This window comes from Mytilus edulis, chromosome 14, assembly GCF_963676685.1.
Source record: "Mytilus edulis chromosome 14, xbMytEdul2.2, whole genome shotgun sequence".
Classification (NCBI taxonomy): domain Eukaryota; kingdom Metazoa; phylum Mollusca; class Bivalvia; order Mytilida; family Mytilidae; genus Mytilus; species Mytilus edulis.
Window position 1 is genome coordinate 32,320,956 of NC_092357.1, and position 26,002 is coordinate 32,346,957.

Genomic DNA, 26,002 nt, shown 5'->3' on the forward strand with positions numbered 1-26,002 from the left:
ATATTAGATATTTTTGTCCAAATGAATTTGAAAAGGAGCATTTTACTGTATTAAAAAAAGCCCTAAAAACATTAAAAAAACTTCATGTCATGATTTCTTCAAAATTTAGATTATAAGATCTATTATAAAAATTGCATGAACTGAGAATTTGAATCAACATGTGATTCTTTCCTTCTTTCAAAATCTGACAGGGTTCTCCCAAATGGTCACTTAATCCTTTCAAGATATTAACATTGAGGTTGTAGTTTTCAAACTTCAAACTTTATTTATCAAACTCAGGCGCAGTAACCACGCTACAGGAGCATCAATTATATATTAAGAATATTAAATTAATTTTAAACCCTGCTAGGGCCAGGTAATGTGGGTACACATCTGATCTGTATAATTAACGATTTCCTACTGAAGGTCTTTATTGCAATACCATGGTATTCTGATTTCACCAACAAAAAGTGTCTACCCTGATCATGATGATACAGCTATTGAAGTGTGGTAAATAGTGTCAGTGCACAGTTGTAAAAAATATCAAATAAAATCCTGGAAAAAAAGAGAATTACTGTCTTGTGTCTAGAAATGATGTATCACATCCATATCACAATCTACATGTATATAAGCATCTCATTTAAGCAATATCATCGCATCACATTTAAGCAATATCATGGCATCACATTTAAGCAATATCATGGCATCACATTTAAGGAATATCATGGCATAATATGATGTTAAAAGGTCCAAGGGAGAAACAGTGGAAAGTGGGGACAAACACCAAACATTTTTTAAATAGATCAAGATTTCTTTTCTCAACTAGTTTATAACTGATGATAATTTTGCTGCAAAAACAGCTGTCATACAAGCTGGGACCTGGACCTTTTTCATCCCTAACACCATATGACACTTACATTGTATATGGTTAAAGTTGTTGAAGAAAAAATCATTTGCAACTTTAATTTACTTACTACCCTAACTTATTGTTAAACAAACTTGTTTAGAAGAAATGTAAAATTACTTTATTATTGCCTATTTGTAAAAGGATGACATTTCTTTCAATTTAGCCATTTAAATGTTTTATTAGACCCATTACCCTGTGTAATTTTAGACAGTGTATGTAACAGGATGTCTGTTATCATGATGTTTAACTTTTGAACTCCTATAATAATAGTATATTATCTGAAGTTTAAATAGAAAGTAATTTTATAAACATTGTCAAAGTGTGACTTCTGGAGGCAGAAATAGAGACAAGGCCATACCAAAGTTATAATAAGTTTAAAGACAAAGTAATTTTATAAACATTTTCAAAGTGTGACTACTGGAGGCAGAAATAAAAACAAGGCCATACCAAAGTTATAATAAGTTTAAAGACAAAGTTATTTTATAAACATTGTCAAAGTGTGACTACTGGAGGCAGAAATGGAGACCAGGCCATACCAAAGTTATAATAAGTTTAAATAGAAAGTAACTTTCAAAATTTGTTTATGGAGACGAATTAAGCCATTCCTAAGAAATTATAGATCTAATAGGCAAAACTGTTATAAATATGGTCAAAGTTTGACTATGGAAACATTTAGGCCTGTAATTCCTAAGAAATAATAGGTTTGAATAGAAGACATTTAGGTGTGACTTAAAAACTGGAGGCAGAAATGGAGACAAGGACATACCCCAAAAAATTAATAAGTTTAAATAAAAAGAAACATGATAAATGTCATCTTTGAATATATTTAGGCCAGTCCTAAGAAATAATAGGTTTGAAAAGAAATTAAATTAGTAAACATTGTCAAAGTTTGACCATGCACTCATGATCAGGTGTCAGTAATTAAGAGAATAAAGGCCAATTGCGAAAGAAATTATAGGTTTGCATTGAAAATTGTTTATCAAAAGTAAAACATTGTCAGAATGGCAGTGATCTAGACAAGGCCATGCCAAAGAAATTATGTTTGAATAGAAAGTAATTTTATAAACCTGGTCAGTGTGACTTCTAGTGGTATTGGAAACACTGCTTTCATCTGACGTAGTACTTAAGGTTGAATTAGGCTGGGTTGAAAGTAATTTTGTTTTATTGATATTCATAGTCTTGACTACTGAAATCAAGGCCTGAGGTTAATTTTAGTTTTATTTGCTAGTTATATAAAAAAAGAAGATGTGGTATGATTGCCAATGAGACAACTATCCACAAAAGACCAAAATGACACAGACATTAACAACTATAGGTCACTGTATGGCCGTCAACAATGAGCTAAGCCCATACCGCATAGTCAGCTATAAAAGGCAGACTTTTTAGTCATGCATAATGCACCATCATTATGCATGGTCAATGATGGTGTATTAGTTATGACTTTTTGAAACAAGACTAGAATAAAAAAAAGTTTATTTGATCATCACAGTAGTCTGTTGACTTGAGACATGCCCATGATAAAATTATAAGGTTCAGATTTATTTATTCACGTTTTGAATGTGTCAACTACTGGAGACAAGATAGGGGAGCACAAACATGTAGGTTATGCGTTTACTTTTCTACATTTGCTAGAGGTATAGGGGGAGGGTTGAGATCTCACAAACATGTTTAACCCCACCGCATTTTTGTGCCTGTCCCAAGTCAGGAGCCTCTGGCCTTTGTTAGTCTTGTATTATTTTAATTTTAGTTTCTTGTGTACAATTTGGAAATTAGTATGGCATTCATTATCACTGAACTAGTATATATTTGTTTAGGGGCCAGTTGAAGGACACCTCCGGGTGCGGGAATTTCTCGCTACATTGAAGACCTGTTGGTGACCTTCTGCTGTTGTTTTTATACGACCGCAAAATTTGAAAAATTTTTCGTCGTATATTGCTATCACGTTGGCGTCGTCGTCGTCGTCGTCGTCCGAATACTTTTAGTTTTCGCACTCTAACTTTAGTAAAAGTGAATGGAAATCTATGAAATTTTAACACAAGGTTTATGACCACAAAAGGAAGGTTGGTATTGATTTTGGGAGTTTTGGTCCCAACATTTTAGGAATTAGGGGCCAAAAAGGGCCCAAATAAGCATTTTCTTGGTTTTTGCACTATAACTTTAGTTTAAGTGAATAGAAATCTATGAAATTTTGACACAAGGTTTATGACCACAAAAGGAAGGTTGGGATTGATTTTGGGAGTTTTGGTTCCAACAGTTTAGGAATAAAGGGCCAAAAAAGGGCCCAAATAAGCATTATTCTTGGTTTTCGCACAATAACTTTAGTATAAGTAAATAGAAATCAATGAAATTTTAACACAAGGTTTATGACCACAAAAGGAAGGTTAGGATTGATTTTTGGAGTTGAGGTCACAACAGTTTATGAATTAGGGGCCAAAAAGGGGCCCAAATAAGCATTATTTTTGGTTTTTGCACCATAACTTTAGTATAAGTAAATAGAAATCTATGAAATTTAAACTCAAGGTTTATGACCATAAAAGGAAGGTTGGGTTTGATTTTGGGAGTTTTGGTTCTAACAGTTTAGGATTAAGGGGCCCAAAGGGTCCAAAATTGAACTTTGTGTGATTTCATCAAAAATTGAATAATTGGGGTTCTTTGATATGCCGAATCTAACTATGTATGTAGATTCTTAATTTTTGGCCCGTTTTCAAATTGGTCTACATTAAGGTCCAAAGGGTCCAAAATTAAACTTAGTTTGATTTTAACAAAAATTGAATCCTTGGGGTTCTTTGATATGCTGAATTTAAAAATGTACTTAGATTTTTAATTATTGGCCTAGTTTTCAAGTTGGTCCAAATGGGGGTTCAAAATTAAACTTTGTTTGATTTCATCAAAAATTGAATAAATGGGTTCTTTGATATGCCAAATCTAACTGTGTATGTAGATTCTTAATTTTTGGTCCAGTTTTCAAATTGGTCTACATTAAGGTCCAAAGGGTCCAAAATTAAACTAAGTTTGATTTTAACAAAAATTAAATTCTTGGGCTTATTTGATATGCTTGATCTAAACATGTACTTTGATTTTTGATTATGGGCCCAGTTTTCAAGTTGGTCCAAATCAGGATTCCATATCAAGTATTGTGCAATAGCAAGAAATTTTCAATTGCACAGTATTGCACAATAGCAAGAAATATCTAATTGCACAATATTGTGCAATAGCAATTAATTTTCAATTGGAGTTATCTTTCTTTGTATAGAATAGTAGTTGATAATATATGTTGGAAATTTGCCAGACATGACTATGATGTCATTTTCTACTTTTATTTGCCAATAACTTTATGTAAATAACTTCATTGGAAATTTGCCAATATAAAATGTTGCTGATGAAGCTTTTTTTCCTTATCTTATCTAAAATGTTTTTAGATAATGTATATTGGACATTTGCCAGACATGACTATGATGTCATTTTCTATTTTTATTTGCCAATAACTTTATTTAAATAACTTCATTGGAAATTTGCCAATATAAAATGTTGCTGATGAAGTTTTTTTTATTGTTTTATACAATAAACAATGTATATTCACTTTTACTACCAACCAATCTTTACCATTCAGTGATAACAAGCACTTTATTTTACATTTTAATATTTTATGATGTATTTAAAAGAGTAGTTATTGTTGCAAACTCCATTAGAAATTTGAATTGATATCAGTTTTGGAAAAAGGGAAACAGGGATGTGAAAAAAAGTGGGGGGGTTTAAATTTTTCTCATTTCAGATTTCATAAATAAAAAGAAAATTTCTTCAAACATTTTTTTGAGAGGATTAATATTCAACAGCATAGTGAAATGCTCAAAGGCAAAAAAAAACTTTTAAGTTCATTAGACCACATTCATTCTGTGTCAGAAACCTATGCTGTGTCAACTATTTAATTTTAGATTTAAAAAGTTTGGAGAAGAAATCTTTAATTGATTTGTAAAATCTTGACATTTGTTTTGTGTAAAAAAAAACCATGTAATGTCAAAAATTTGATCAAAATCCAAATTCATAGCTGTATCACGCTTGAATGTTTTGTCCATACTTGCCCCAACTGTTCAGGGTTCGACCTCTGCGGTCGTATAAAGCTGCGCCCTGCGGAGCACCTGGTTTTCTATGGTCGGGTTTTTGTCTCTTTGGCACATTCCCCATTTCCATTCTCAATTTTATTATTCTTTTAAATCAATGCCAAAGTATTTCAACATTGTAGACAGCAAAAGTTATCTACATTGCTCATTGAAATACGACTGACATAGATTATTGATTTTTGCTGTGTTAGTCTATAGCTAGCATCACTAATTATTATTTAAAGCTGCTCATTGGGAAGGGGGGTGTATCTGGTCCCAGATCCCACTTATTGATTCCTCTGATTCCCGGTGTATTCCATCCTGCCATCACGAACAACTTGTACATGTTATATAAAAATAGAAATTATATCTACCATTGGCCACAGTTATAACAGTTTGTGTCAGTTGGGTGGTAAAGTTTAATGTTCTAAAATATAATTGTATATAAATATGTCATATTCTAGCATCTTGACTTAGAATCTATTAAAAAAAACTGTCAACTAGATTAAAATGTCTAATATTTTGAAATGTGAATTTATGTTTATCCATCCTGATCATAACTACATGTATTTGAACAATTTGATGCATACATGTGTACATATACTTGTACACATGTATTACCTTGAGCAGATAGTTGCATGTAAGTGCACTGCTATAGTAAAAACAAGAATTTCATGTTTGTACAAAAGTGTGTCATACCAATTGTCATCTAAAGTGTCAAAGAAGTAGCGACACTATTGTAAAAAAATACCTTTTACAAGAGCCCTCTAAGTGCATCTTGTATAATTCAGGTCATGTCATGTGTCACAAAGCATTTCTGTTCAAACAGACTTTAGGGTATACATGTAATGATTTCTTCTGATCTTTGAATAAAGGAAAGTTAAGCTTTGAAGATTCTTCAAGCATATCATCATTATTTTTTCTTTTCTAGATATATATATACTGAGTAAAATAAGTGTATTACCTATTCTTATATTAAATTTCAAAAGTTGTAGAAATATATTTTTATTAATATTTTAATGTTATAGCTTTTTCTTCTTTCATTCTATGTTACATTAATTTAGTTTACTAGTGTTGTTATGGTACAGGTGGTGCCTTGAACAAAAGTATAGTTTTGTTTCAATTTAAAATTGAAAATATATGTAGCTGAACTTTTGATACTCAGTATATTCATTGATATTATATAAGTAAAGATATAAAATTGAGTATGCAATTACATATAATGTAGATAGGGCTGTTTATCATTGTTTATTGATCTTATACAATAAATGTACTCCTCTGCCAAGATTTTATATCTGTTAAATAAAACAGTTGCTTCCTTGAAATGATAAACATGATAAAAGGTCAACTATTGATGTGGTACAAATGTACAACAAAAGAGAAAGTTTTTACGTGCATCTACAATCATCTATTTTGAAATATATTAGTATTAAAGAACATTGCAATGCTTAGATCTATAGAATTCATCCTTCAACCAATACTAAAATATAAAAAGAAATTTTTCATTTTATGAATTATTTTCTCTGTTTTGGTAAAATCCCAAAGTTTGTTATATATTTGTATTGATGATCGTAGTTATAAAGCATGTTAAGAATACAAATTTGTAGTATATTAAACTAGACTGCAAAATGAGCATGATGAGATGGAAAAGTCTTTATAAATATTTAAAAACAAAGCAACAGGAATACACATTTCCATCTGAAATTTGCTAACATAGTTCTGTTAGTCATTGTTAGTTAGGGACGACATCAAAAGATCGATGTAGGATAAAAAACTTAAATCAAATAGTTTGGGGGTGGGGGGTCAACATTGCTGCAAGTTTTGTTAATCTAAAATCGATTTTACATATATCCCTATTGGTCAATCAATTTTTCCCAAATTAAGTTAAGAAGGGTGTCAGTGAAAAAACTATGTGAATTAATTTTTAGTGGAAGAAGACGTCAAGTCTTCTGAAGACTTAAGGGGCTGACCATTGGCATTGAGTCTCCGTATGCCGCATTCATTTCGTGTATTACAATTTCAAAACAACTTAGATTCCTGACACCGATTTTTACACATGATTAGGCATCTGAATCATTTAATTTGTAAATTATGATTGTAAAACAATCACTATCGTAAATATGACCCTTTTATTTATGTAAATTATTAGATTTCATCTCATCCACATGAACGTTATTTGTTTACTTGTAACATGATGTTTTAACTGTAGATATTTGTATTACGCATGCGTGAATTTGGTATCGGGACAACTCGCCCTGTTTACAAGTTCGCCCTTGAAGTTACGAATTTGCAATCCTGCAGACAAGAAGATTTTGTTTTTATATAAATAAAAAGGATATATAAAGTGTTGTCTTTATTCATGGTTTTCCTTTGTCATGTGAATTAGATGCCCTTCGTAACAATACATGTGAACCTCCCGTTTAGGAGAAAAAACTCCGGTGTATGAAATTTTTCAGACGCCATATTTGATCATTTCTTACTACTGTACGGGTGTAATTGACACCTGTGTTAAATTTTACCTGAACATCAAAGAAGATGTATAATTATATGGCTTCACTTGACAGCTTGGGTGTCAAACATACTGGTAATCAACGATGTTTACCTCCAGCTATCTGCCGTTGTGTTATCAAAACGATGTGTATTGGGAATATTGAAATACTTTTTTGTTACTTCCCTTTGTTTTATCCTGTTTTCAGTTATTTTGCTTTTAAAAATGTAAATTGTAAAAAGACTATAAATGATTAATATTTTAATCAAATAATCATAAAAGGATGTTGATTAAATGAATTTAAATGATTTTGGACAAATAAAAAAATTAAAATTTATAAATTATCTTAGCAATCTAGACCTCCTTTCAAGGATTAAATTGAAGTTTATATCATAATTTTGTTTACAACAGATTGTTTCTTTAATTAATTTACGATGTTGCAAATATACATGTGGAGCTTATTTCTTTCTTATTTGTCTATACATTTACAAATGATAAAGAGATGAAGACATGAACAAAAATATATACAGATAAGATATATAAATATAATGATTCATTTTCTAGCAATGAACAATCATTTGTCAAAAACAAAACAAGAAACAGATTCTTCTTATTATTTTATTTTATTCAAATAGAGAGGCAATAATGGAACTATAAACATTACAATTTGATGGAAATTTGAAGAAAAAACACAATTTCTACATCATTTGGTTACATTTATGACAAAATTTATGTCGATAAAAAAACATGATGTTTTGACCATTCAGTACTTAACCCTTTCCTCCATAATGACGCTTTTTGACGCCACCCCCTTTACTCCATAATGACGCCTTTTGACGCCTGTGTAGTACCTCAGTTGAAACACTTTGACTACAAAGTGTCTGCAGTAGACTCAATAAAATTTGTATCCAATATGAAAAGGAATATCATAGGAATATTCTACTTAAATTTATTTAATGAAATATTTGTTTTTTGCAATGCATTTTAATACTTTAAAGCCTATTTTCAGCATTTTATTGAAAATTCTATTTTGTGTTCATTTTTTACAGTGGGTTGTGATGATCTTCCAGTTAGGTTACCCTCATTTGGAGTGTTGTTCCCAACCTGTTAAAGGTCCATCTTTGTGCATAATTCAAAATTGGAAATTTCAACAAGCATCTAATATTCTTAATCTGGAAAATAAACCCTGGTCTGCTAGCTTCATGTATATTTTTTCTACCGATTTAATATATAACTAGAATCATGCAAACAGACTTAAGGAAAAGGCATGAAAGTTCATCATACAAATATGACACTTTTTCTAGACAATCCAGATCTTGCAAAATACGTCGCTAAAAATTGTAACCTTTAAAATTGTTGTGCAGTAAAAACCCATATGGGAACTTTCAAAAGTTGGCAGGTATGTAACAAGTCTTACTATTTTTATGCTCCATTTATGGGCAATATGTTTTCTAGTCTGTCCGTCCGTCCTGCTTCTGGTTATAAAGTTTATGGTCGAGGTAGTTTTTGATGAAGTTGAAATCCAATCAACTTGAAACTTAGTACACATGTGTTCCTCTTGATATGATCTTCTTAATTACTGCCAAATTAAAGATTTTACCTAATTTTCATAGTCAACTGAACATAGAAAATGATTGTACGGATGGGAAATCCATGTACTTATGACCTTTTCTTGTTTGAAGAAAAAAAATACATTTTAACGATAATGGAACAAAGCAGCCTGGGTAAGTGGGGCTGCTTTTATGGTAATTCAAGTTACCTTTTATTCACCTTCTTCCACTTCAGAGCTATCAGCTCTTTGATTTTATCCTTCATTGAACTTTTGATGTTGTCCCTTATCTATCATGTCTATTATCTCAATCTGTCTTTTAATGTTATTAGCTATTCTGTGTTCATGGCATTTGTCAAAATAGTGATTGAATTGCTATTTTAAGCTTGAAAGTTATAAATTATCAGGCTATACATAGGTGGATCCTTAAGGGACAAAGTTTGGGGAATACCACCTTTTACCATATGGCTTATGGCTGGAAAAAAATGTGTTGTTTTAGTGCTTGTTTCAAATTTTTTACTACCAGAAGTACCAGGTCCCATCAACTTCTTGCCTAAATTATATGCATTCTTAAAATGTTAAGAACAAATTTGCTTTTAATAAAATCAGCTAATTTAAACCCTGCTATACAAAATATAAATAATTGTGAGGGATTTAAAAGAAATCTGTACTTGTAAATCTTTTGAATAAATTGTGACGTATATATTTCATTCAGATACATTCTACAATTATGTTCATATAAAATATCTACTTTCAGATTACAACCCTTGTTAATCACAAAGAGAAAGCACGCTTTACAGAGAAGACAAGTCGGTCATTGATCAGAGTAGGACAAGGTGTAGCTTTGGCTGTAGAGAAATTTGTCACCGTTGGACAGACAATAGCGGCAGAAAATATGGAGATATCTGACGATATGTGTGAAGCTTGTGAAGAAGCCAGAATGGCGGGTAAACACACTTAAAGTTGTTTGAATTTTATTTCCATTAATCTGACAGAGAATATTTTGTCGAGTAAACTTTATATAGATATAAAATGATGTGGTATGAGTACCAATGAGATAACTCTCGATCCTAGTCACAATTTGTGAAAGTAATCCATTAAAGGTCAAAAGTCAGCATAATAAAATGAGCCTTAACTCAAACGGAACAGCAAGCTATAAAGGGTCCCTAAAATGACTTGTATAAAACCATTCATACGGGAACCAAGTCTAATCTATAAAAATTTATATACTGTAAACTGGTAAATTTAGGCATTATTGCTATGTTTTTATTATTGCAAAAAATGCGACGGTTATAATCGCAATAATTTAAAATTGCATTTTTATTAAAAAATTTTTATGAATTTAACAGGATTTTTCTCAAAATTGCAAAAATATAATTCCATTTCAGTCCAAAATGGCAAAATCACAATGATAAATGCATGCAATAATTTCTTAATTTTCAATATCTATATATATATACATGATATATGTTGGTACAGAGTCTATGATATTTGGTATATAAATGTGTAAAATGTATAAGCATCGACACTTCTGATATCCAAGGAAATTATTGGCCCAGTCCTTCATTCATGGTTCATTAACTTTGAATATTTTGCATAATTTACATGTTTGTGCTAGTATATCAATTTTATTTTGGATTTTGCTATGAAATTGTAAAAAGGCAAGACATATCTCTGTGTTAACAATTAAGTATTCAAAATCACATGTTTTTTTTTCCAGGATCAACAATACAAAGACTAACTATGATTGTGCCTTCAAAAGGGAATAAAACAGTAACAGAGAAAACAGCCATGGTCAGGTCAGCTAGACAGTTACTGTCAGCCATTACAAGGGTACTATTGCTGGCTGATAAAGTTATTGTTAAACAGCTATTAGTATCTAAGGACAAGGTAAAGCCATGATTAGATCAGAATGCACAGTTACCATGGTTACCAAAAAAAAATTTGAAGAGAAGAACAAAATAATGTGCTTCATTCAGAGACCTTGTTGTACTTCTTTAAAATTAGGAATTGTTTCGAATTTAAGATAAAAGTAGACAACTCCTTTTTGTAATAGTTCTTGACAAAGCATTTATCAAACCATGGACTTAAAAAATTATCGGATAAGCAATTCTGTGATAGTTGCATTTCCCTCTGACAAGTCTTAAGAATAGTCATCTGCCTAAATCCTCAAAAACTGTAAATTCAGAACTTTTTACATTAATTTTGAGTTTGTTAATTACTGTGGATTCATTCTTATTCGTTGGATACAAATTTTCATGGGTTTCCTTTGTACAGGTTAACCATGAATTCAAATGTTCAACTTATAAATAATTTTCAATAGGCTTTTCATGCAGAGATTGACAAAACGACGAATTCAAATATACACAAAAATGCAATTTTTCAGCAATCCATGAAAATTGATACCCTGGAAAATAAATGAATCCACAGTATTACAACATGTACAATTTCAGGAATAAGTACATTGTTAATACTACTACATTTATGAAAACTATTCCCTCACAGTTGTCATAATGATAAAAATGTCACATAAACATCTAAAGTTCAAAAGATGTACAATTATTTTCACCATTATTTCATGTTTTATTCCAGGTTTTAAATGCCTTAAATGACCTTGATAAAGTGACCTCATTTACAGACTTTGTGAATTACTTCAGCAAGTTTGGAAATGATATGGTAGAACTGGCCCATCTTACAGGGGACAGGCAAAATGTAAGTCTATAATCATCTAGTCGATAAGGCCTTTTAAGTAGCAAGGAAAAAACAAACCTATAGTTGTTAAGTTCTGTGTCATTTTGTATGTTGTAAAGAGTTGCCTCATTGAAAATCATACCACATCTTCTTTTATATAATTCATTCACAGAAAGCACTGAACTGAAAGTTTTTAATATGGCAGTTCAACAGTGGACAAAACTACATGAAACCTAGTCAGAGATTTGTGTCTGACAGTCTGGTAAAAGACTTGATTGGGCTTTAGGATGTCAGAGCCCAGCCTAAATCGTAAATATGAAAATTGCCTGCTCAAATTTGCGAAAAACCTCTTAGGACAAAGAAATCTTTTTTCAGAAACCCAAGTTAATGTACTTATATCCTATGACATAATATAGAACAAGGTTCAACATGACAGTGATTTCATTTGTGAAAGAAGAGAAATCTCTGTTCTACTCAACAACTTTGTTTTGGAATTAAAATTGAGAAAGGAAATGGTGAATATGTCAAAGCGACAACCACTCGACCATAGAGCAAACAACAGCCGAAGGCAACCAATGGGTCTTCAATGTAGCGTTGAATTTTTTAATGTTTTAAACTTTAAAGGATAGGTGAGAAACTACATTGTAAAAAAAACAACAAAGTTAATCTTTCACTTAAATTTAGAATGAAAATGTGGAATGTGTCAAAAAGACAACAACCGAACAAAGATCAGAAAACATCCAAAGGCCACCAAAAGAAAATCCTGCACATGATGGCTGGCTTTAACTACTACATACTTCTTACATTACAACATTAACCTTTGTTTTCAAAAATATATATATTTCTAAAATGTTTAAATGTTTTGTAGGATCTAAAAAGTGAGAAACACAGAGCACAAATGGGTGCAGCCAGAGCTATATTAGAGAGATCAACTTCCATGCTGCTACCATCATGCAAGGTAAAATTATTTACTTCAGACAAACATTTAAACTGTGTCCATTTGTGTTATACAGTTGTGCTTAATCTAGTGGTCAAGTTTTTATGCCCCATTTATGGGCTTAATGTTTTTCTGGTCTGTGCGTCCATTCATCCCGCTTCAGGTTAAAGTTAGTCCAATCAACTTGTAACTTATTATGCATGTTCCTTATGATATGATCTTTCTAATTTTAATATCAAATTAGAGTTTTTACCCACGGTCCACTGAACATAGAAAATGATAATGCGGATGGGGCATCCTTGTACTTGATACACATTCATGTTTCATCATTAATCTTTATGATTTAAGAAGATTAAAGAAAAATCAAATAAATCACCCAACCATCAATAAATGATACATATAAACTAGATAGATATTGTGGTCAGACACAAATGCACTTTGATAGATGACAGAAGGAAAACAAACACTTTTAAAAGACAGGAGACAGGCATTCAAACTCATCAGTTGAAAATAAAATGAGAGTGGCAAAAATATAGAAAGTCCAAAACAGAAAGAAACAGTATACAAAACACAACATAAAAACTGAGCAGTAATAACCCTACAAATGTACTAGGGTTGATTTCAGATGCCATGGAAGGTTAAGCAGATCCTGCTCACATGTGACATGTTGTACATGGATTACACAAAAATGCAATGGCATAGTACTGTTAAATTAAAAGCAAGCTGAAATAACTATGAATATGAAATTGTGTCTTCTAACATGCATATTTTATCTTTATTAACTTACTTTTGCAAGCCTTTATTGTACACAACTTCAGTGGGTAGAGTGGTTACATGAACAGGTAAAATTTGGTTTTCTTTAAAATTTTAGATGTTTTGGGCAACAAAGCTTGCAAAAGCAAAAATTAAGCATCTATTTATTTATTTTTACTGGCATAAACTGATCAATTCTTGATCCCAAGATTTCTATAAGTTACAATTTATATGATTACTTGAACATTTTTCAGACATGTTTAAGACACCCCGACTGTGGGACAGCTAAAAGAAACAGGGACTGTGTCTTTAAACAGATGAGACAAGCCTTGAACATGATACATTTCATTGTGACTGACGGAGGTTGTAGTCAGATGAACGGTCACAGTTCACCGATTACAAATGGGGATTCTGGGATAGGTCTAGATAATGTTCATCCATCAGCTAGTAAAGCATTAAAAGATCTAGAGGTAACTATGGTAACAACTTACAGATTGTGAATGTAAACTTGCACACTTAATGAATACAGAAATTTTGTTCCTTTTTTGTAATATATAAAGTACCATTGGCATAATATAAGTTTTTGAAACATATAATCAACATTTTTTTATCTGTGAACTGTTCAAGGGGAGAAAATTCAGTATAAACGTCATCATCTCCCCTGTGCAATTTTAGGACAATTTCTGCTAATCAACATTATAATTATAGAGATGACGACATTACAAATAAAATAGAAATGTCTCAATTAAAATGAGCTGAAAATAACTGTACAAAATAAATTGAGAAGAAAAGAAGTATAACAAAAGAAATACATATTTTTTTAGCTATTTAAAAATAACCAAATATTTTTGTATACATGAAACACACAATCTTGGGTTATCTTTCAAAAATTATATACCGAGTAGTATGGTAGCATCCAGCTATTACTAGCTATATAGTGACACATAGGATGACTATTTTTGTTTTGTGTAATTTAGGAACATGGATAACAATTTCAACTCCCTAGAAAAAAAATCAAGTTTAATTATTTGTTTTCAGGAAGCAGTAGAGTTGACCAGAGTAACTGGTGTGTCTGGTCAGTCTTGTGAGAAGATACACAGTGCATTGGATAGTGTGATTGAGACTGCTCAGGACTTCACTGACTCTGCCTACACATCACATGACAACAGAGAGAAAATAGTGCAGTCATGTGACCAACTTAGAAGTGATCTGCAAACAGTTTTTGAGAAATCATCTAGTCAGGTATACATATAGTTTGTGAATAGATAATATTCGTTTGTTTTGAAAATCATTGTTCTTCCACAAATAGTGATATGACTGTTACATGGTGGCTCATCAAAACATCATAAAAGTCAAGCACTTTTAAAATATATTTTAATGAATGAATTCCAGCTAAGAGCAAGACAAAACAAGAAACTCATTTGCCATGCCAACAGTCCACAAACTTCTAATCAGCTGTGAACTGAACTGAATTGAAAATTAAGTTAGTTTGTTGGTGTTTAAAATCATCTTACACCTTGGCAGTATAATGGGGCCTTTTTATGTTGGTGAAATTAAAGAACCAAGATTACATTTAGAGAATCACTTACCTTCAGCAGAAAAAAACTTGCAGTCTGAAAATTCAAATGCCTTTCCTCTACACAAAAATAGACATTAGTTCTAATAAAAAACAATATAATTATGGTGTGATGTAAACTTTTTTGATGTTGCTTATTTTCAAAATTGAATTTGAAGCTTTTGGTAATTTGTGTATTCACTCAAAATTGACAACACTTTCAATAATTGGATGTTTTAAAAATTGTTAAGTTATATAATAATCTGTCTAAGAATCAGGCAGGGGATGAAAACTTGACAAACAAAAAACCTATTTGCTTTACATTGATTAATGTTCAAAATGTATAAAAATGCAAACAAAAATATAACATGCATTTCTTTTTCCTGTTCTAGTATTAAAAGATATGATTTGGTTGAAATCCATTAGAAATTAACAATATAGGGGAGATAATTATGTAATTTGCTACCATTCTAACCAAAAGTTATCTAGAGATTTCTTGAATTACCAGGCACACAGAAACGAAATACCTACCATATATATCTCAGGAAAAGAGAAACTTGAAAATAGGATGATCAAGTTTTTTTTCAATAGTGTTTTGAAATTCTTCAAAATTCTGTGATTGTGTGATACAAAGACTGGCACTTAATTACTGATAACTGTCATAATACTGTTGTTTCTATTTTTACAGAATCAGAATGATTTGTTGTCTACACAGGAAGCTGAGACGGCTGTATTGAAAACTATAACATCAGTTAATGGACTCAAGAAACAGGTTAGTTTCATTATGTCTATTTTCATGTCATATTCTTTCTTAAGTTAGAAATACTGTAAGCAAACAAAAAACAAATGCTTCCATTTATTATTGTGAGATTTTTTTAACCATGGACACAAATGCCTGTCACAGTGTTTGCAATTATAAAAACATGACAAAATGTGTGAAATTACAGTATATTGAACTTACACACTTTGCCAAATCTGACCCCTAAAATAAACCTTGTCATGCTGTCAAAAGAGATTGGAACATAAAGCAAGCAACAATCAATCAATCAATAATTATCAGAGATGGATGGATTGTTAGTAGAATAATGATGTTTCCATTATAAATTTCAACAATACTATAAGGCAATTGAGAGATATAAATATAGACATAGGAAGTTGTGGTATGAGTGCCAATGAGACAACTCTTCATCCAAGTCTAGTAAACCATTATATAGTATGTTCTTCAACACGGAGCCTTGGCTCACACCAAGGAGCAAGCTATAAAGGGTCCCAAAAAGTTACTAGTGTAACATTCCAACAGGAAAACCAACGGTCTCATTTATATATAAAAATGAGAAGACACATAGTCAAGAAGTCTTTCAAATTTTGGAAAGTTGGCTGAAAAATTAAAACATGGTCAATGTAAATTTTTACCTCACTGTAAATTGAACCAATCACCAATCAAATATATTGTCTGAAAACAAAATCATCAAGGAAGTTTACAGCAGTAGATTCACTCATTGGCTAGGTCAAATAAGGTGTTTATTCATATTTTAACATGAAAAATGTTTGATAGTTTCATTTTTTGTTTGTAGCTACAAGAAACAGCTATGGACCAAGCATCAGAGTTATTTAAAGCCAATGAAGACCATGACCTCCTTAAATGTCTCAAGCTGGGTGGTATCAATGGGAATGTCAAGAAAGTTGATGAACTGTCAGTTAAATTTGAGGAACATAGAGAACAACTTGAGGAGGTACAGCAATATTTCATAAAACATGAACATGATATAAAAAGAGGGATAATTTTTTTGTGTGTCCCTGCAACCAATTGTATTTTAAATGATGCTAATGTCCTCAGCTCACGAAAGAAGAAGAGTATATGGTATTCAAAGTGTCCATTTGCCCATTTCACTATTCATTCATTTGTTCATTTGTTCTGTTTTTTATCTGAAATTTACAAAACCAAGAAACTTCTTGAGAATTGAGTTTAGCAACAATTATAACTTAGCTTAGTCTGGTAGTATAGCACACAAAGTTCACAGGGGCCATTTGGAAAAACTTGAAAGGGGTCATGTATTTTTGTTGAACTAGGTTTACATCCTGCATTCAACTCTCAAATAAGTCAGTTACATATTTGACATATATGTATTCTATTCATGACATTTTCATTATTTATTTAAAGTTGATGACAGATTAACATAATTTCAAATTATAGATGGCATATCTTTGATTTGAATTTATTTTGCAATGATTTTTGTCGAGCCTGCAACTTTTGTTGCAGAAAGCTCGACATAGGGATAGTGATCCGGCTACGGCGGCGGCGGCTACGGCGGCGGCGGCGTTAGCTAACTTCTTAAAAGCTTTATATTTTAGAAGGTAGAAGACCTGGATGCTTCATACTTTGTATATAGATGCCTCATGTTATGAACTTTCCGTCAGTCACATGTCCAATGTCCTTGACCTCATTTTCATGGTTCAGTGACTACTTGAAAAAAAAGTTAAGATTTTTTGTAATGTTAAATTCTCTCTTATTATAAGTAATTGGATAACTATATTTGGTATGTGCGTACCTTGCAAGGTCCTCATGCCCGTCAGACAGTTTTGACTTGACCTCGACCTCATTTCATGGATCAGTGAACAAGGTTAAGTTTTGGTGGTCAAGTCCATATCTCAGATACTATAAGCAATAGGTCTAGTATATTCGGTGTATGGAAGCACTGTAAGGTGTACATGTCCAACTGGCAGGTGTCATCTGACCTTGACCTCATTTTCATGGTTCAGTGGTTATAGTTAAGTTTTTGTGTTTTGGTCTGTTTTTCTTATACTATATGCAATAGGTCTACTATATTTGGTGTATGGAATGATTGTAAGGTGTACATGTCTAGCTGACAGGTGTCATCTGACCTTGACCTCATTTTCATGGTTCAGTGGTCAAAGTTAAGTTTTTGAGTTTTGGTCTATTTTTCTAATACTTTAGGCATTAGTCAACTATATTTGGTGTATGGAAATATTTTATGATCTATATGTCTGTTACGCAGGTTTTATTTGACCTTGACCTCATTTTCACGCCCATTGCTAAGTGTAAAGTGTTTGTGTTTTGGTCTGTTTTTCTTAATTTATAAACAATAAGTCAACTATATTTGTTGTATTGAAGAGTTGTTAGCTGTACATGTCTGCCTGGCATGGTTCATCTGACCTTGACCTCATTTTCATGGTTCATTGATCAATGTTTCGTTTTCTTTGGTTAATGTTGAGTTTATGTGACAGTTGTAATAAAGCTTTATATTTAGGTCTATCAACATAATATCAATGATTAGTAAAGAAGGCGAGACATTTCAGTGTGTGCACTCTTGTTAAAAAGTTTTAGTGTATAGACTCTTTGATATTTAAATGTTGTTTGGTATTTTGTATTGATGCTGTAGTGACAATTCTTTTTCATTCATATCTCAAGAAAATAATTAGAATATATAGTTCAAAGTAATATTGTTTTGATAATTTTAGGTGTGTAAACTGTTCCGACATATAGCCACAACAGAGCCACTGGTCATTACAGCTGAACATAATGAATATGTTCTTAGGAATATAGGGGAAATGGTAAGTAAACACATACGTAATTTATTTCCAAATCAAAAAGTTTTCAGTTGATAATTTTAGGTTAGTTTCGAGTAGATATGATGAGAGTTGAAAAAAATAGAATTCTGGAAAATTCTTACTGCAGAGAAAAAATACTTCAATATTGTGAATCCTTTTATTTTTTTGGGCTTGAGCAAAAATTGTTTTTCATGATTGTGCATAAGTTTGTGAACAAGCCTATAGATAATTCATACTTGATCCACATTTACAATTGTGGTTTACCTATTCCCCTGGTTTAGAGTAATTATGGCCTTGACTCTAAAGCAGGAAGATGGAGGTTGGGTGGTGGGATATAATTGTTTATGTATGTCTTTCCAATAAGCTAATCAAGTATCACTTGTATCAACAAATATGCAATTTATTTTTCTTAAATTCCTGAAAATTAGATAACTTCATAAAATATTGTTTAATTGAATTTCTCCAATTTTTGCACTATTTTCATATTTCTTCATCGGTGCGAGAAAAATATTTCTCCTCACTAGTGGAAAATAAGTTTTTGGCAAATGATTGGTTGAAATTTAATTGTGACGTTAAATTTTCTCGGTATTGTCTGAGTTTTCCTATTGTGACGTCATGAAAAAAGGCAATAATGCCTGATGACGTCACATAAAAAGTACACAACTTTCTTCAAATCTTTGAAAAGGAAGGATAAAAATCATAAGAGAAACCGATTTCACCACTATAATTTTTGTATTACGATATTTCTCCACTCTCAACAGTTAAACTTTAATTATTTGAAAAACTCGGCAAGCCTCGCGCTTTATATATCAAAATTTAACGGTCTAGAGTAGAGAAATATCTTAACACACTTATTGCAGTTGAGGAATCTATTTGCAATTTCTGTTTATTTTAGGTTTTGCTAGCTGCCAAAACTCTTGCAGAATATTCCAATAGTAAAATTGCTCGAGAAAACTTGGAGAATTTTGCAGAGGCCTGGGAGAGTCAGATTAATGACCTTTCTGTACTGGTAAAGGAGGTCAATGATTTCTGTCAAGGACGTATGGACAAACCTGTGTATTTGTCATTACCAAGACCAGGGGTTAGTATTTTATAAATTTTATTGATGCATTATATTTACCTCATTCTTTAAATAACAGTGTTCTTATCAGATCTTCATTATGGCAATTTCCCTCAAGTAAGAAGCAAATTACTCTTATACAGTGTATTCTTGATTAATACACACGTTAAAAACTCTTCTGCTAAATCTTTAAAAAGTACATTTCATATGAATTAAACTAAACCAATCAGAAAATACACGAAAGTTGTCTATAATGGAGTAGGAATGGCTTAAATTTCTGGAACACTGGAGTTCATTACTGTTTTGGGGTTAACATTGTGTTAAATGCAATCAAAACCCTATGGTACTGACTCGATATCTAAATCTTGCAAACTTTATCACTAATTTTGAAACTTCAAACAGATAAGTGCACTGAAGTGATCATTAACATGATTAATTAGATGATATCCATTTAATGTCAAGCAATTTGTTGACTATATGTTATACTTTGATATTGAAGTCAAAATATGGTGTGTATTTGAGGTACCATAATTTTCAAGAAAACATTTTGGTACTTTTTATGTGACGTCATCAGGCATGGTCACCTTTTTTCATGACGTCACAATAGGAAAACTCAGAAGAAACCAAGAAAATTTATTTATTAAAGTTATGCATGGTTTATGAATCTCTTCTATACTATTAAACGAGAAGACCTCATTTTTGGTGTCGCTTCTCTTCTTTCCACAATAAATTAATCAACACGCCTCTGTGTCCTATAGGTACAGTGCATAGTCGCATTTGTCATCCATTCATATGATTATTCAGATTGAGTTATTATGGGAGAAAAACGAGAAAAAAGGCATCCGGATATTGTCCCGTCATTGGACGAAATTTTAAGTCAGATTAGACTTCCGGTTTGCATTTTTCTGTATACTGTGAACATACATGTATACTTCGAATAAAGTGTATTTTCAAGTTTACAATCCACGTAGGTCACAGAGTTTATTAAACAGAGAGGGTCTGTATACTGTATCAATGACCACCATGGATCGATTAGCAAACTAAGAACTGAAAGTAAATACACTTTATTTATATAGTAATGAATGTTCATAATATACAGATATTAAAGCGCTAAAATTATTCATGTGAACTTTTGAGATCTTTTCTGAAATTCTCCAGTCATTAAATCTTTTACAAAACAGTGGCGGATCCAGAACTCTTTGTAAAAGGGGGGAGATGACTGACCTTACTTAGGGGGCCTGCTCCAGTCACGCTTCAGTGATTCCCTATATAATCAATACACTTTATTTATGTAGTAGTGAATGTTCATAATATACAGATATTAAAGCGCTAAAATTATTCATGTGAACTTTTGATACCTTTTCTGAAATTCTCCAGTCATAAAATCTTTTACAAAACAGTGGCGGATCCAGAACTCTTTGTAAAAGGGGGGGATGACTGACCTTAGGGGGCCTGCTCCAGTCACGCTTCAGTGATTCCCTACATATTCAATCATTTTATTCACACGAAAGGGGGGCGGGCTTTTACAAAACAGTCGCGGATCCAGAACTTTTTGTAACGGGGGGCTGACTAACCTAAAAGGGGGGGGGGGGGGGGGGGGGGGGGGGGGGGGCTACTCCTGTCACGCTTCAGTGATTCCCTATATAATCAATCAATTTTGGCCCCCAGTCCCCCCCCCCCCCCCCCCCACACCCCCCCCCCCCTGATTCCGCCTATGCAAAATTCATTGATTGCTTTAAAAAAGAAAATGTGGTATGATTGCCATGTTGAGACAACTCTTCACAAGAGACCAAAATGACACAGAAATTAACAACTATATGTCACCGTACGGCCTTCAACAACGAGCAAAAACCATACCGCATACTCGGTTTAAAAAGGCCCCGAAATGACAATGTAAAACAATTAAATCGAGAAAACTAGCAGCCTTATTTATGTACAAAAAATGAACGAAACACAAATCTGTAACACATAAACAAACGACAACCACTGAATTACAGGCTCCTTTCTTAAATGTTCATAACATACTAAATGTATGTTCATATTGAAATTGATAGAAAACCAAAAATTGGGAATTTTAATTGGAAATAAAGGAGTAGGGATAAAAAACATTTTCCTGTCCCCAATAACCTTTGATACCTTTGATACTTTTGCTGAAATTCTCCAGTCATTCAATATTTTACAATATTCTTCCAACAACACTTTACATACTTTAAACTACGCTCTGAATACCCGCGATTTCGCGGGTGTGTTCTTGTATAAATAAAGTACAAATGTTCAATCATGAATAATGGAAGATAACTCCACCTAAAAAATTTATATGTCAAGCAAAACACAATTCATTGTTTTATTTAAAAATTCACCAAATTGCAAAACGAAATCGTTCTTTAGACTATATTACTAACTATCAATTTGATTCAAGCTGGGTTTACTGTTCTAAAGCCAATAGATTGGCTCACTCTTTATTTTATTTTCACCTGGATGCCTTCTGTTTTTCTCAAAATTATAATTTAGATTATCTCCCCTTGCAAATAATTTGTTTTTAAAAAGTAATGGTTAACATTACATGAATATATATGTATCTTAGTCAATGTTACAGATTGAAGGCAACTCTTATTCCAATCATATTTAAATATTGTAAGAAAAATTATTTAGTCGTTCACATATAGAAGTGCTTGGTTGGGGAGCACGGAAAGGATTCTGTTGGCCACTTACATCCAACATGAACATGTAGTTTATATATAATTTTTAATAGGTTGTTCACATATTTTAATTCAAGAGGCTTTTTTAATAAACATTATTGGCATACAGCTCCATACTAAAAATCAAGGATTCATTACCATAATTAACACCATACACTTGTGAATTTTGTATTCTATTTAGAACTAAATTTTGTGATTTAAGGCGGCAACAAATTTATCAAAAAAATATTTCCCATTAAAAGTATGGCTTTCATAGTATCTAGGACATATGCTTAATTATGAGTATTTCTATATTAGAAAATAAACAGCCAGTTTCTCTAGACACAGGGTAAATTCATCTATATAAGGGAGATAATAAAAGGTCACATGCTAACATTAACACATTAATTAACATTAACACATTACTAACATTAACACATTTACTAACAGACAGCACCTAATACACCACAAGTAAGTTTACTATGTTGTATTTACATGTCTTTTATATATTTTAAGTATTACATTTAATTGAAATTCTTCTTTGTCTGCATGTCGTATTTTGTTAAAAACCTAGAATTTTTTTTCTAATTCTAGTTTCTTTGAATGTTGTATTATTATTATATAATAAATAAATGAATCAATCCACGAAATGTAAGGTTGATTGGTGAATGCTTTGCTCCGCATCAGCACAAAACAACTATATTGCAGCAAGCTAGATACACATGATATATAAAGCATTTCAATTTAATTTATTTCATATATTGCTATTTTATAGCTGAAAAAAGAAGCATGGAACATGTCAAATTAAAATATGAAAAATTACTTTCTGTCATTAATTTTGGATGTAAGTTTTTTCAGGAACTTATATCACTTTAAATCAACAAGTTGCACTGTACTCAATAGGAATATCAAATGTAAATTTGGAATTTATGAAAACTTTAAAAAAAAAAAAAATTTGAAAGAAAAATTATATGAGATAGGAAATATTGATAACACTTTTATTTTTTAATATTATAACTTTTTCAAATTCAAAGACATGACACGATGATAATATATGTCACAGCTTGTTTCCATAACATCACTACATGTGTTAAATACCTGACAATCACCTACCCATGAACCTGACGAGCACTTACTAATGAATCTGACAATCACTTACTCATGAACCTGACAATAACTTACTCATGAACCTGACTAGCACCTACTCATGAACCTGCCAAGCACTTACTTATGAACCTGACAGTTGCTTTATCATGAACATGACAAGCACTTACTTATGAACCTGACAGTTGCTTTATCATGAACCTGACAAGCACTTACTAATAGATCTGACAATCAATTACTCATGAACCTGACAATCACTTACTTGTGAATCTGACAATCGCTTACTCATGAACCTGACAAGCACTTACTCATGAACCTGACAAGCATTTAATTATGAACCTGACAGTTGCTTACTCATGAAACTGACAAGCACTTACTAAGGAAGCTGACAATCAATTACTCATGAACCTGATAATCTCTTACTCATGAACCTGACAATCTCTTACTCATGAACCTGACAATCTCTTACTCATGAACCTGACAATCTCTTACTCATGAATTTTTAGAAATATTTACCCATGAAACTGAAAAGCACTTGCCCATGTCCCTGTCAAGAATTTACCAATGAACGTAACAAACACATACCCATGAACCTGACAGGCACTAGCACATGTACCTAGAACAAAAATGTACTCATCAACCTGATAAGCAATAACTAAAGAACCTGACATGCACTTAGCTTGCTCATGTAACTGATAAATATTTACCCATGAACCTGACAATCACTTCCCATAAACCTGACAATCACTTCCCATAAACTTAACAAACAACCTTACCAATGCTCTGCTTACTCTTAAGTTTTCTATGTTGTGTTTTGTAGAATATTGTTACCTTTTCAAAGTTTATTGTCTTATTGTTGTCAGTTTGTCTTTGCCGTATGAGTTTGCATATCCCTATGGAGTTTCCTTTGCTTGTCTTTGAACACTACTAATATTAAGGATGTACTTAGGTGAAATTTTAAACATCTTGAAATTGATACTACATGTTGAATGAGCACCAGCTAAGGAACAAAATAAACTAAAAATATTAATAGGTCATGGAGCTCCTTTTCGAGTTATTTGAGTTTTAAAAATTGGCGGGAAAAGGCTGACTCTGACTTTTACCTTACATTTGCATTGGTATTATTTGGGTCTCAAATCGAAAGAACAAAAATTAAGAATCTGCTTAAATTTTCGAAAATGGCCTTTTATGAGCTATTGAAGTCATTTATGAAAAGAAAAATGGGTGCTATAGGGAAAAATATTTGGGTTAATGGAAAAAACCCAAGGAGTCCGAACATCTGACACTAATTTCCAAAACCTCACCTAAGTACATCCTTAATAAGTGCAAGTGTTTGCCTTCCCTCAATGAATATGACTAATTCATTCTGTTTATTCTTGCATTTACTATGTATTCAAATTTTTTGACACGGTCAGTTTGAGGGAAACCACTAATGATAGCTCCATAATACTTGGGATGGAGATATATAAGCATTGGCAAATCTTGAGCTAAAAATGTTTTGCATATAACTTACATATTAAAGTTTATGACTGTTTAGGTTAGTTTTAAAGTCAGTGGTATTTGATATGCAATTTTTATAATTATATATCTTTTTACATAAGCTTTGATAATTCTCATTTCCTTGGAGGTAATTTTGGTTATGAACCTTCAGTCATGGTTCATTGACTTTTATATGTTTAAATATTGCTATTTTGCAGGATGTACAAATATCTATTTAATCTAGGTCCCACATGTAACAAGGGAGATAATAGAATTTACTGACTTCAATATTGCAATATCGGGTCACTTTCTATTGTAAAACGATAGGCACATCATTTTGCGAGTTGAAGCACAAAACCTACTTACTTTAATATTGCAATATTCCGTCACTTTCTATTTTAAAGCGAAAGGCATATCATTTTGTCAGTTGAAGCACAATTCTTGTTATTTTTATGCCCCTGCTGCTAAGAAAAGGGGCGTTAGGAGTTACCCTTGACTGTCTTTCCTTATAACATGTTTACAGTATGTCGATCTGTTCTTTTTCCTATCTCTTTTGGTTTCCGCACTCTTAACTTACGTTTTCCTCATTCAAGTTTTTTGAAACGCCTAGACAATGATAAGAACCAAAAGTCACAGACATAGTTCAAATTGGGAAGTAAGTCAGATTTGGTTCAAGAGTAAGGTCCCTTTCTCACTGGAATTTTTTTTTTTTTTTCGTTTCTGCAATCGGATACTTAAGTTTGTTATGTTAAATTTATGAAACTCATATACAAAGCTGACTTTGACTAAAACCAGAGAACTCTTAAAATCTAGCAGTGACAACAAATGCTCTTTAAAAGTATTTACACATGTTATTAGCAAGCTTGAGGGGGCATTCCTGTCCTAGGACACATTATTCTATTATATTTTTCGGGGAAGGGTGAAGTAAAGATGTGGTGTCATCTTAAAATTTCAGATAAAAATAAGGCATTCTTTTCTGGATCTTGATTCACACAAAAAGAAATATATGCATTTCTGACAACCAGAAATATTTGTTTTCACACACTTAAAAATTATTTCGGCAAATATATTTTATATGAAAAAGCCAAAAATATCCCTTTCTGATATTTTAAGTGTTTTTATTTATAATGAAAGCAATTTTAAGATATGGTGTCA

The 26,002-nt window shown here is 31.9% G+C and overlaps 1 protein-coding gene across 1 annotated transcript in view; it reads left to right on the top strand.

Moving 5' to 3' along the window:
- The window catches only part of LOC139502519 (alpha-catulin-like), a 59,650-nt gene that overhangs the window by 8,081 nt on the left and 25,567 nt on the right, over window positions 1-26,002 (top strand). The window contains exons 2-11 of the mRNA XM_071292006.1: window positions 9,778-9,967; window positions 10,741-10,910; window positions 11,613-11,732; window positions 12,580-12,669; window positions 13,656-13,871; window positions 14,440-14,643; window positions 15,645-15,728; window positions 16,531-16,689; window positions 18,437-18,529; window positions 19,422-19,607. Of these exons, the coding sequence (XP_071148107.1) occupies window positions 9,778-9,967; window positions 10,741-10,910; window positions 11,613-11,732; window positions 12,580-12,669; window positions 13,656-13,871; window positions 14,440-14,643; window positions 15,645-15,728; window positions 16,531-16,689; window positions 18,437-18,529; window positions 19,422-19,607 (1,512 nt within the window). The remainder of the gene's footprint in view (window positions 1-9,777; window positions 9,968-10,740; window positions 10,911-11,612; window positions 11,733-12,579; window positions 12,670-13,655; window positions 13,872-14,439; window positions 14,644-15,644; window positions 15,729-16,530; window positions 16,690-18,436; window positions 18,530-19,421; window positions 19,608-26,002) is intronic.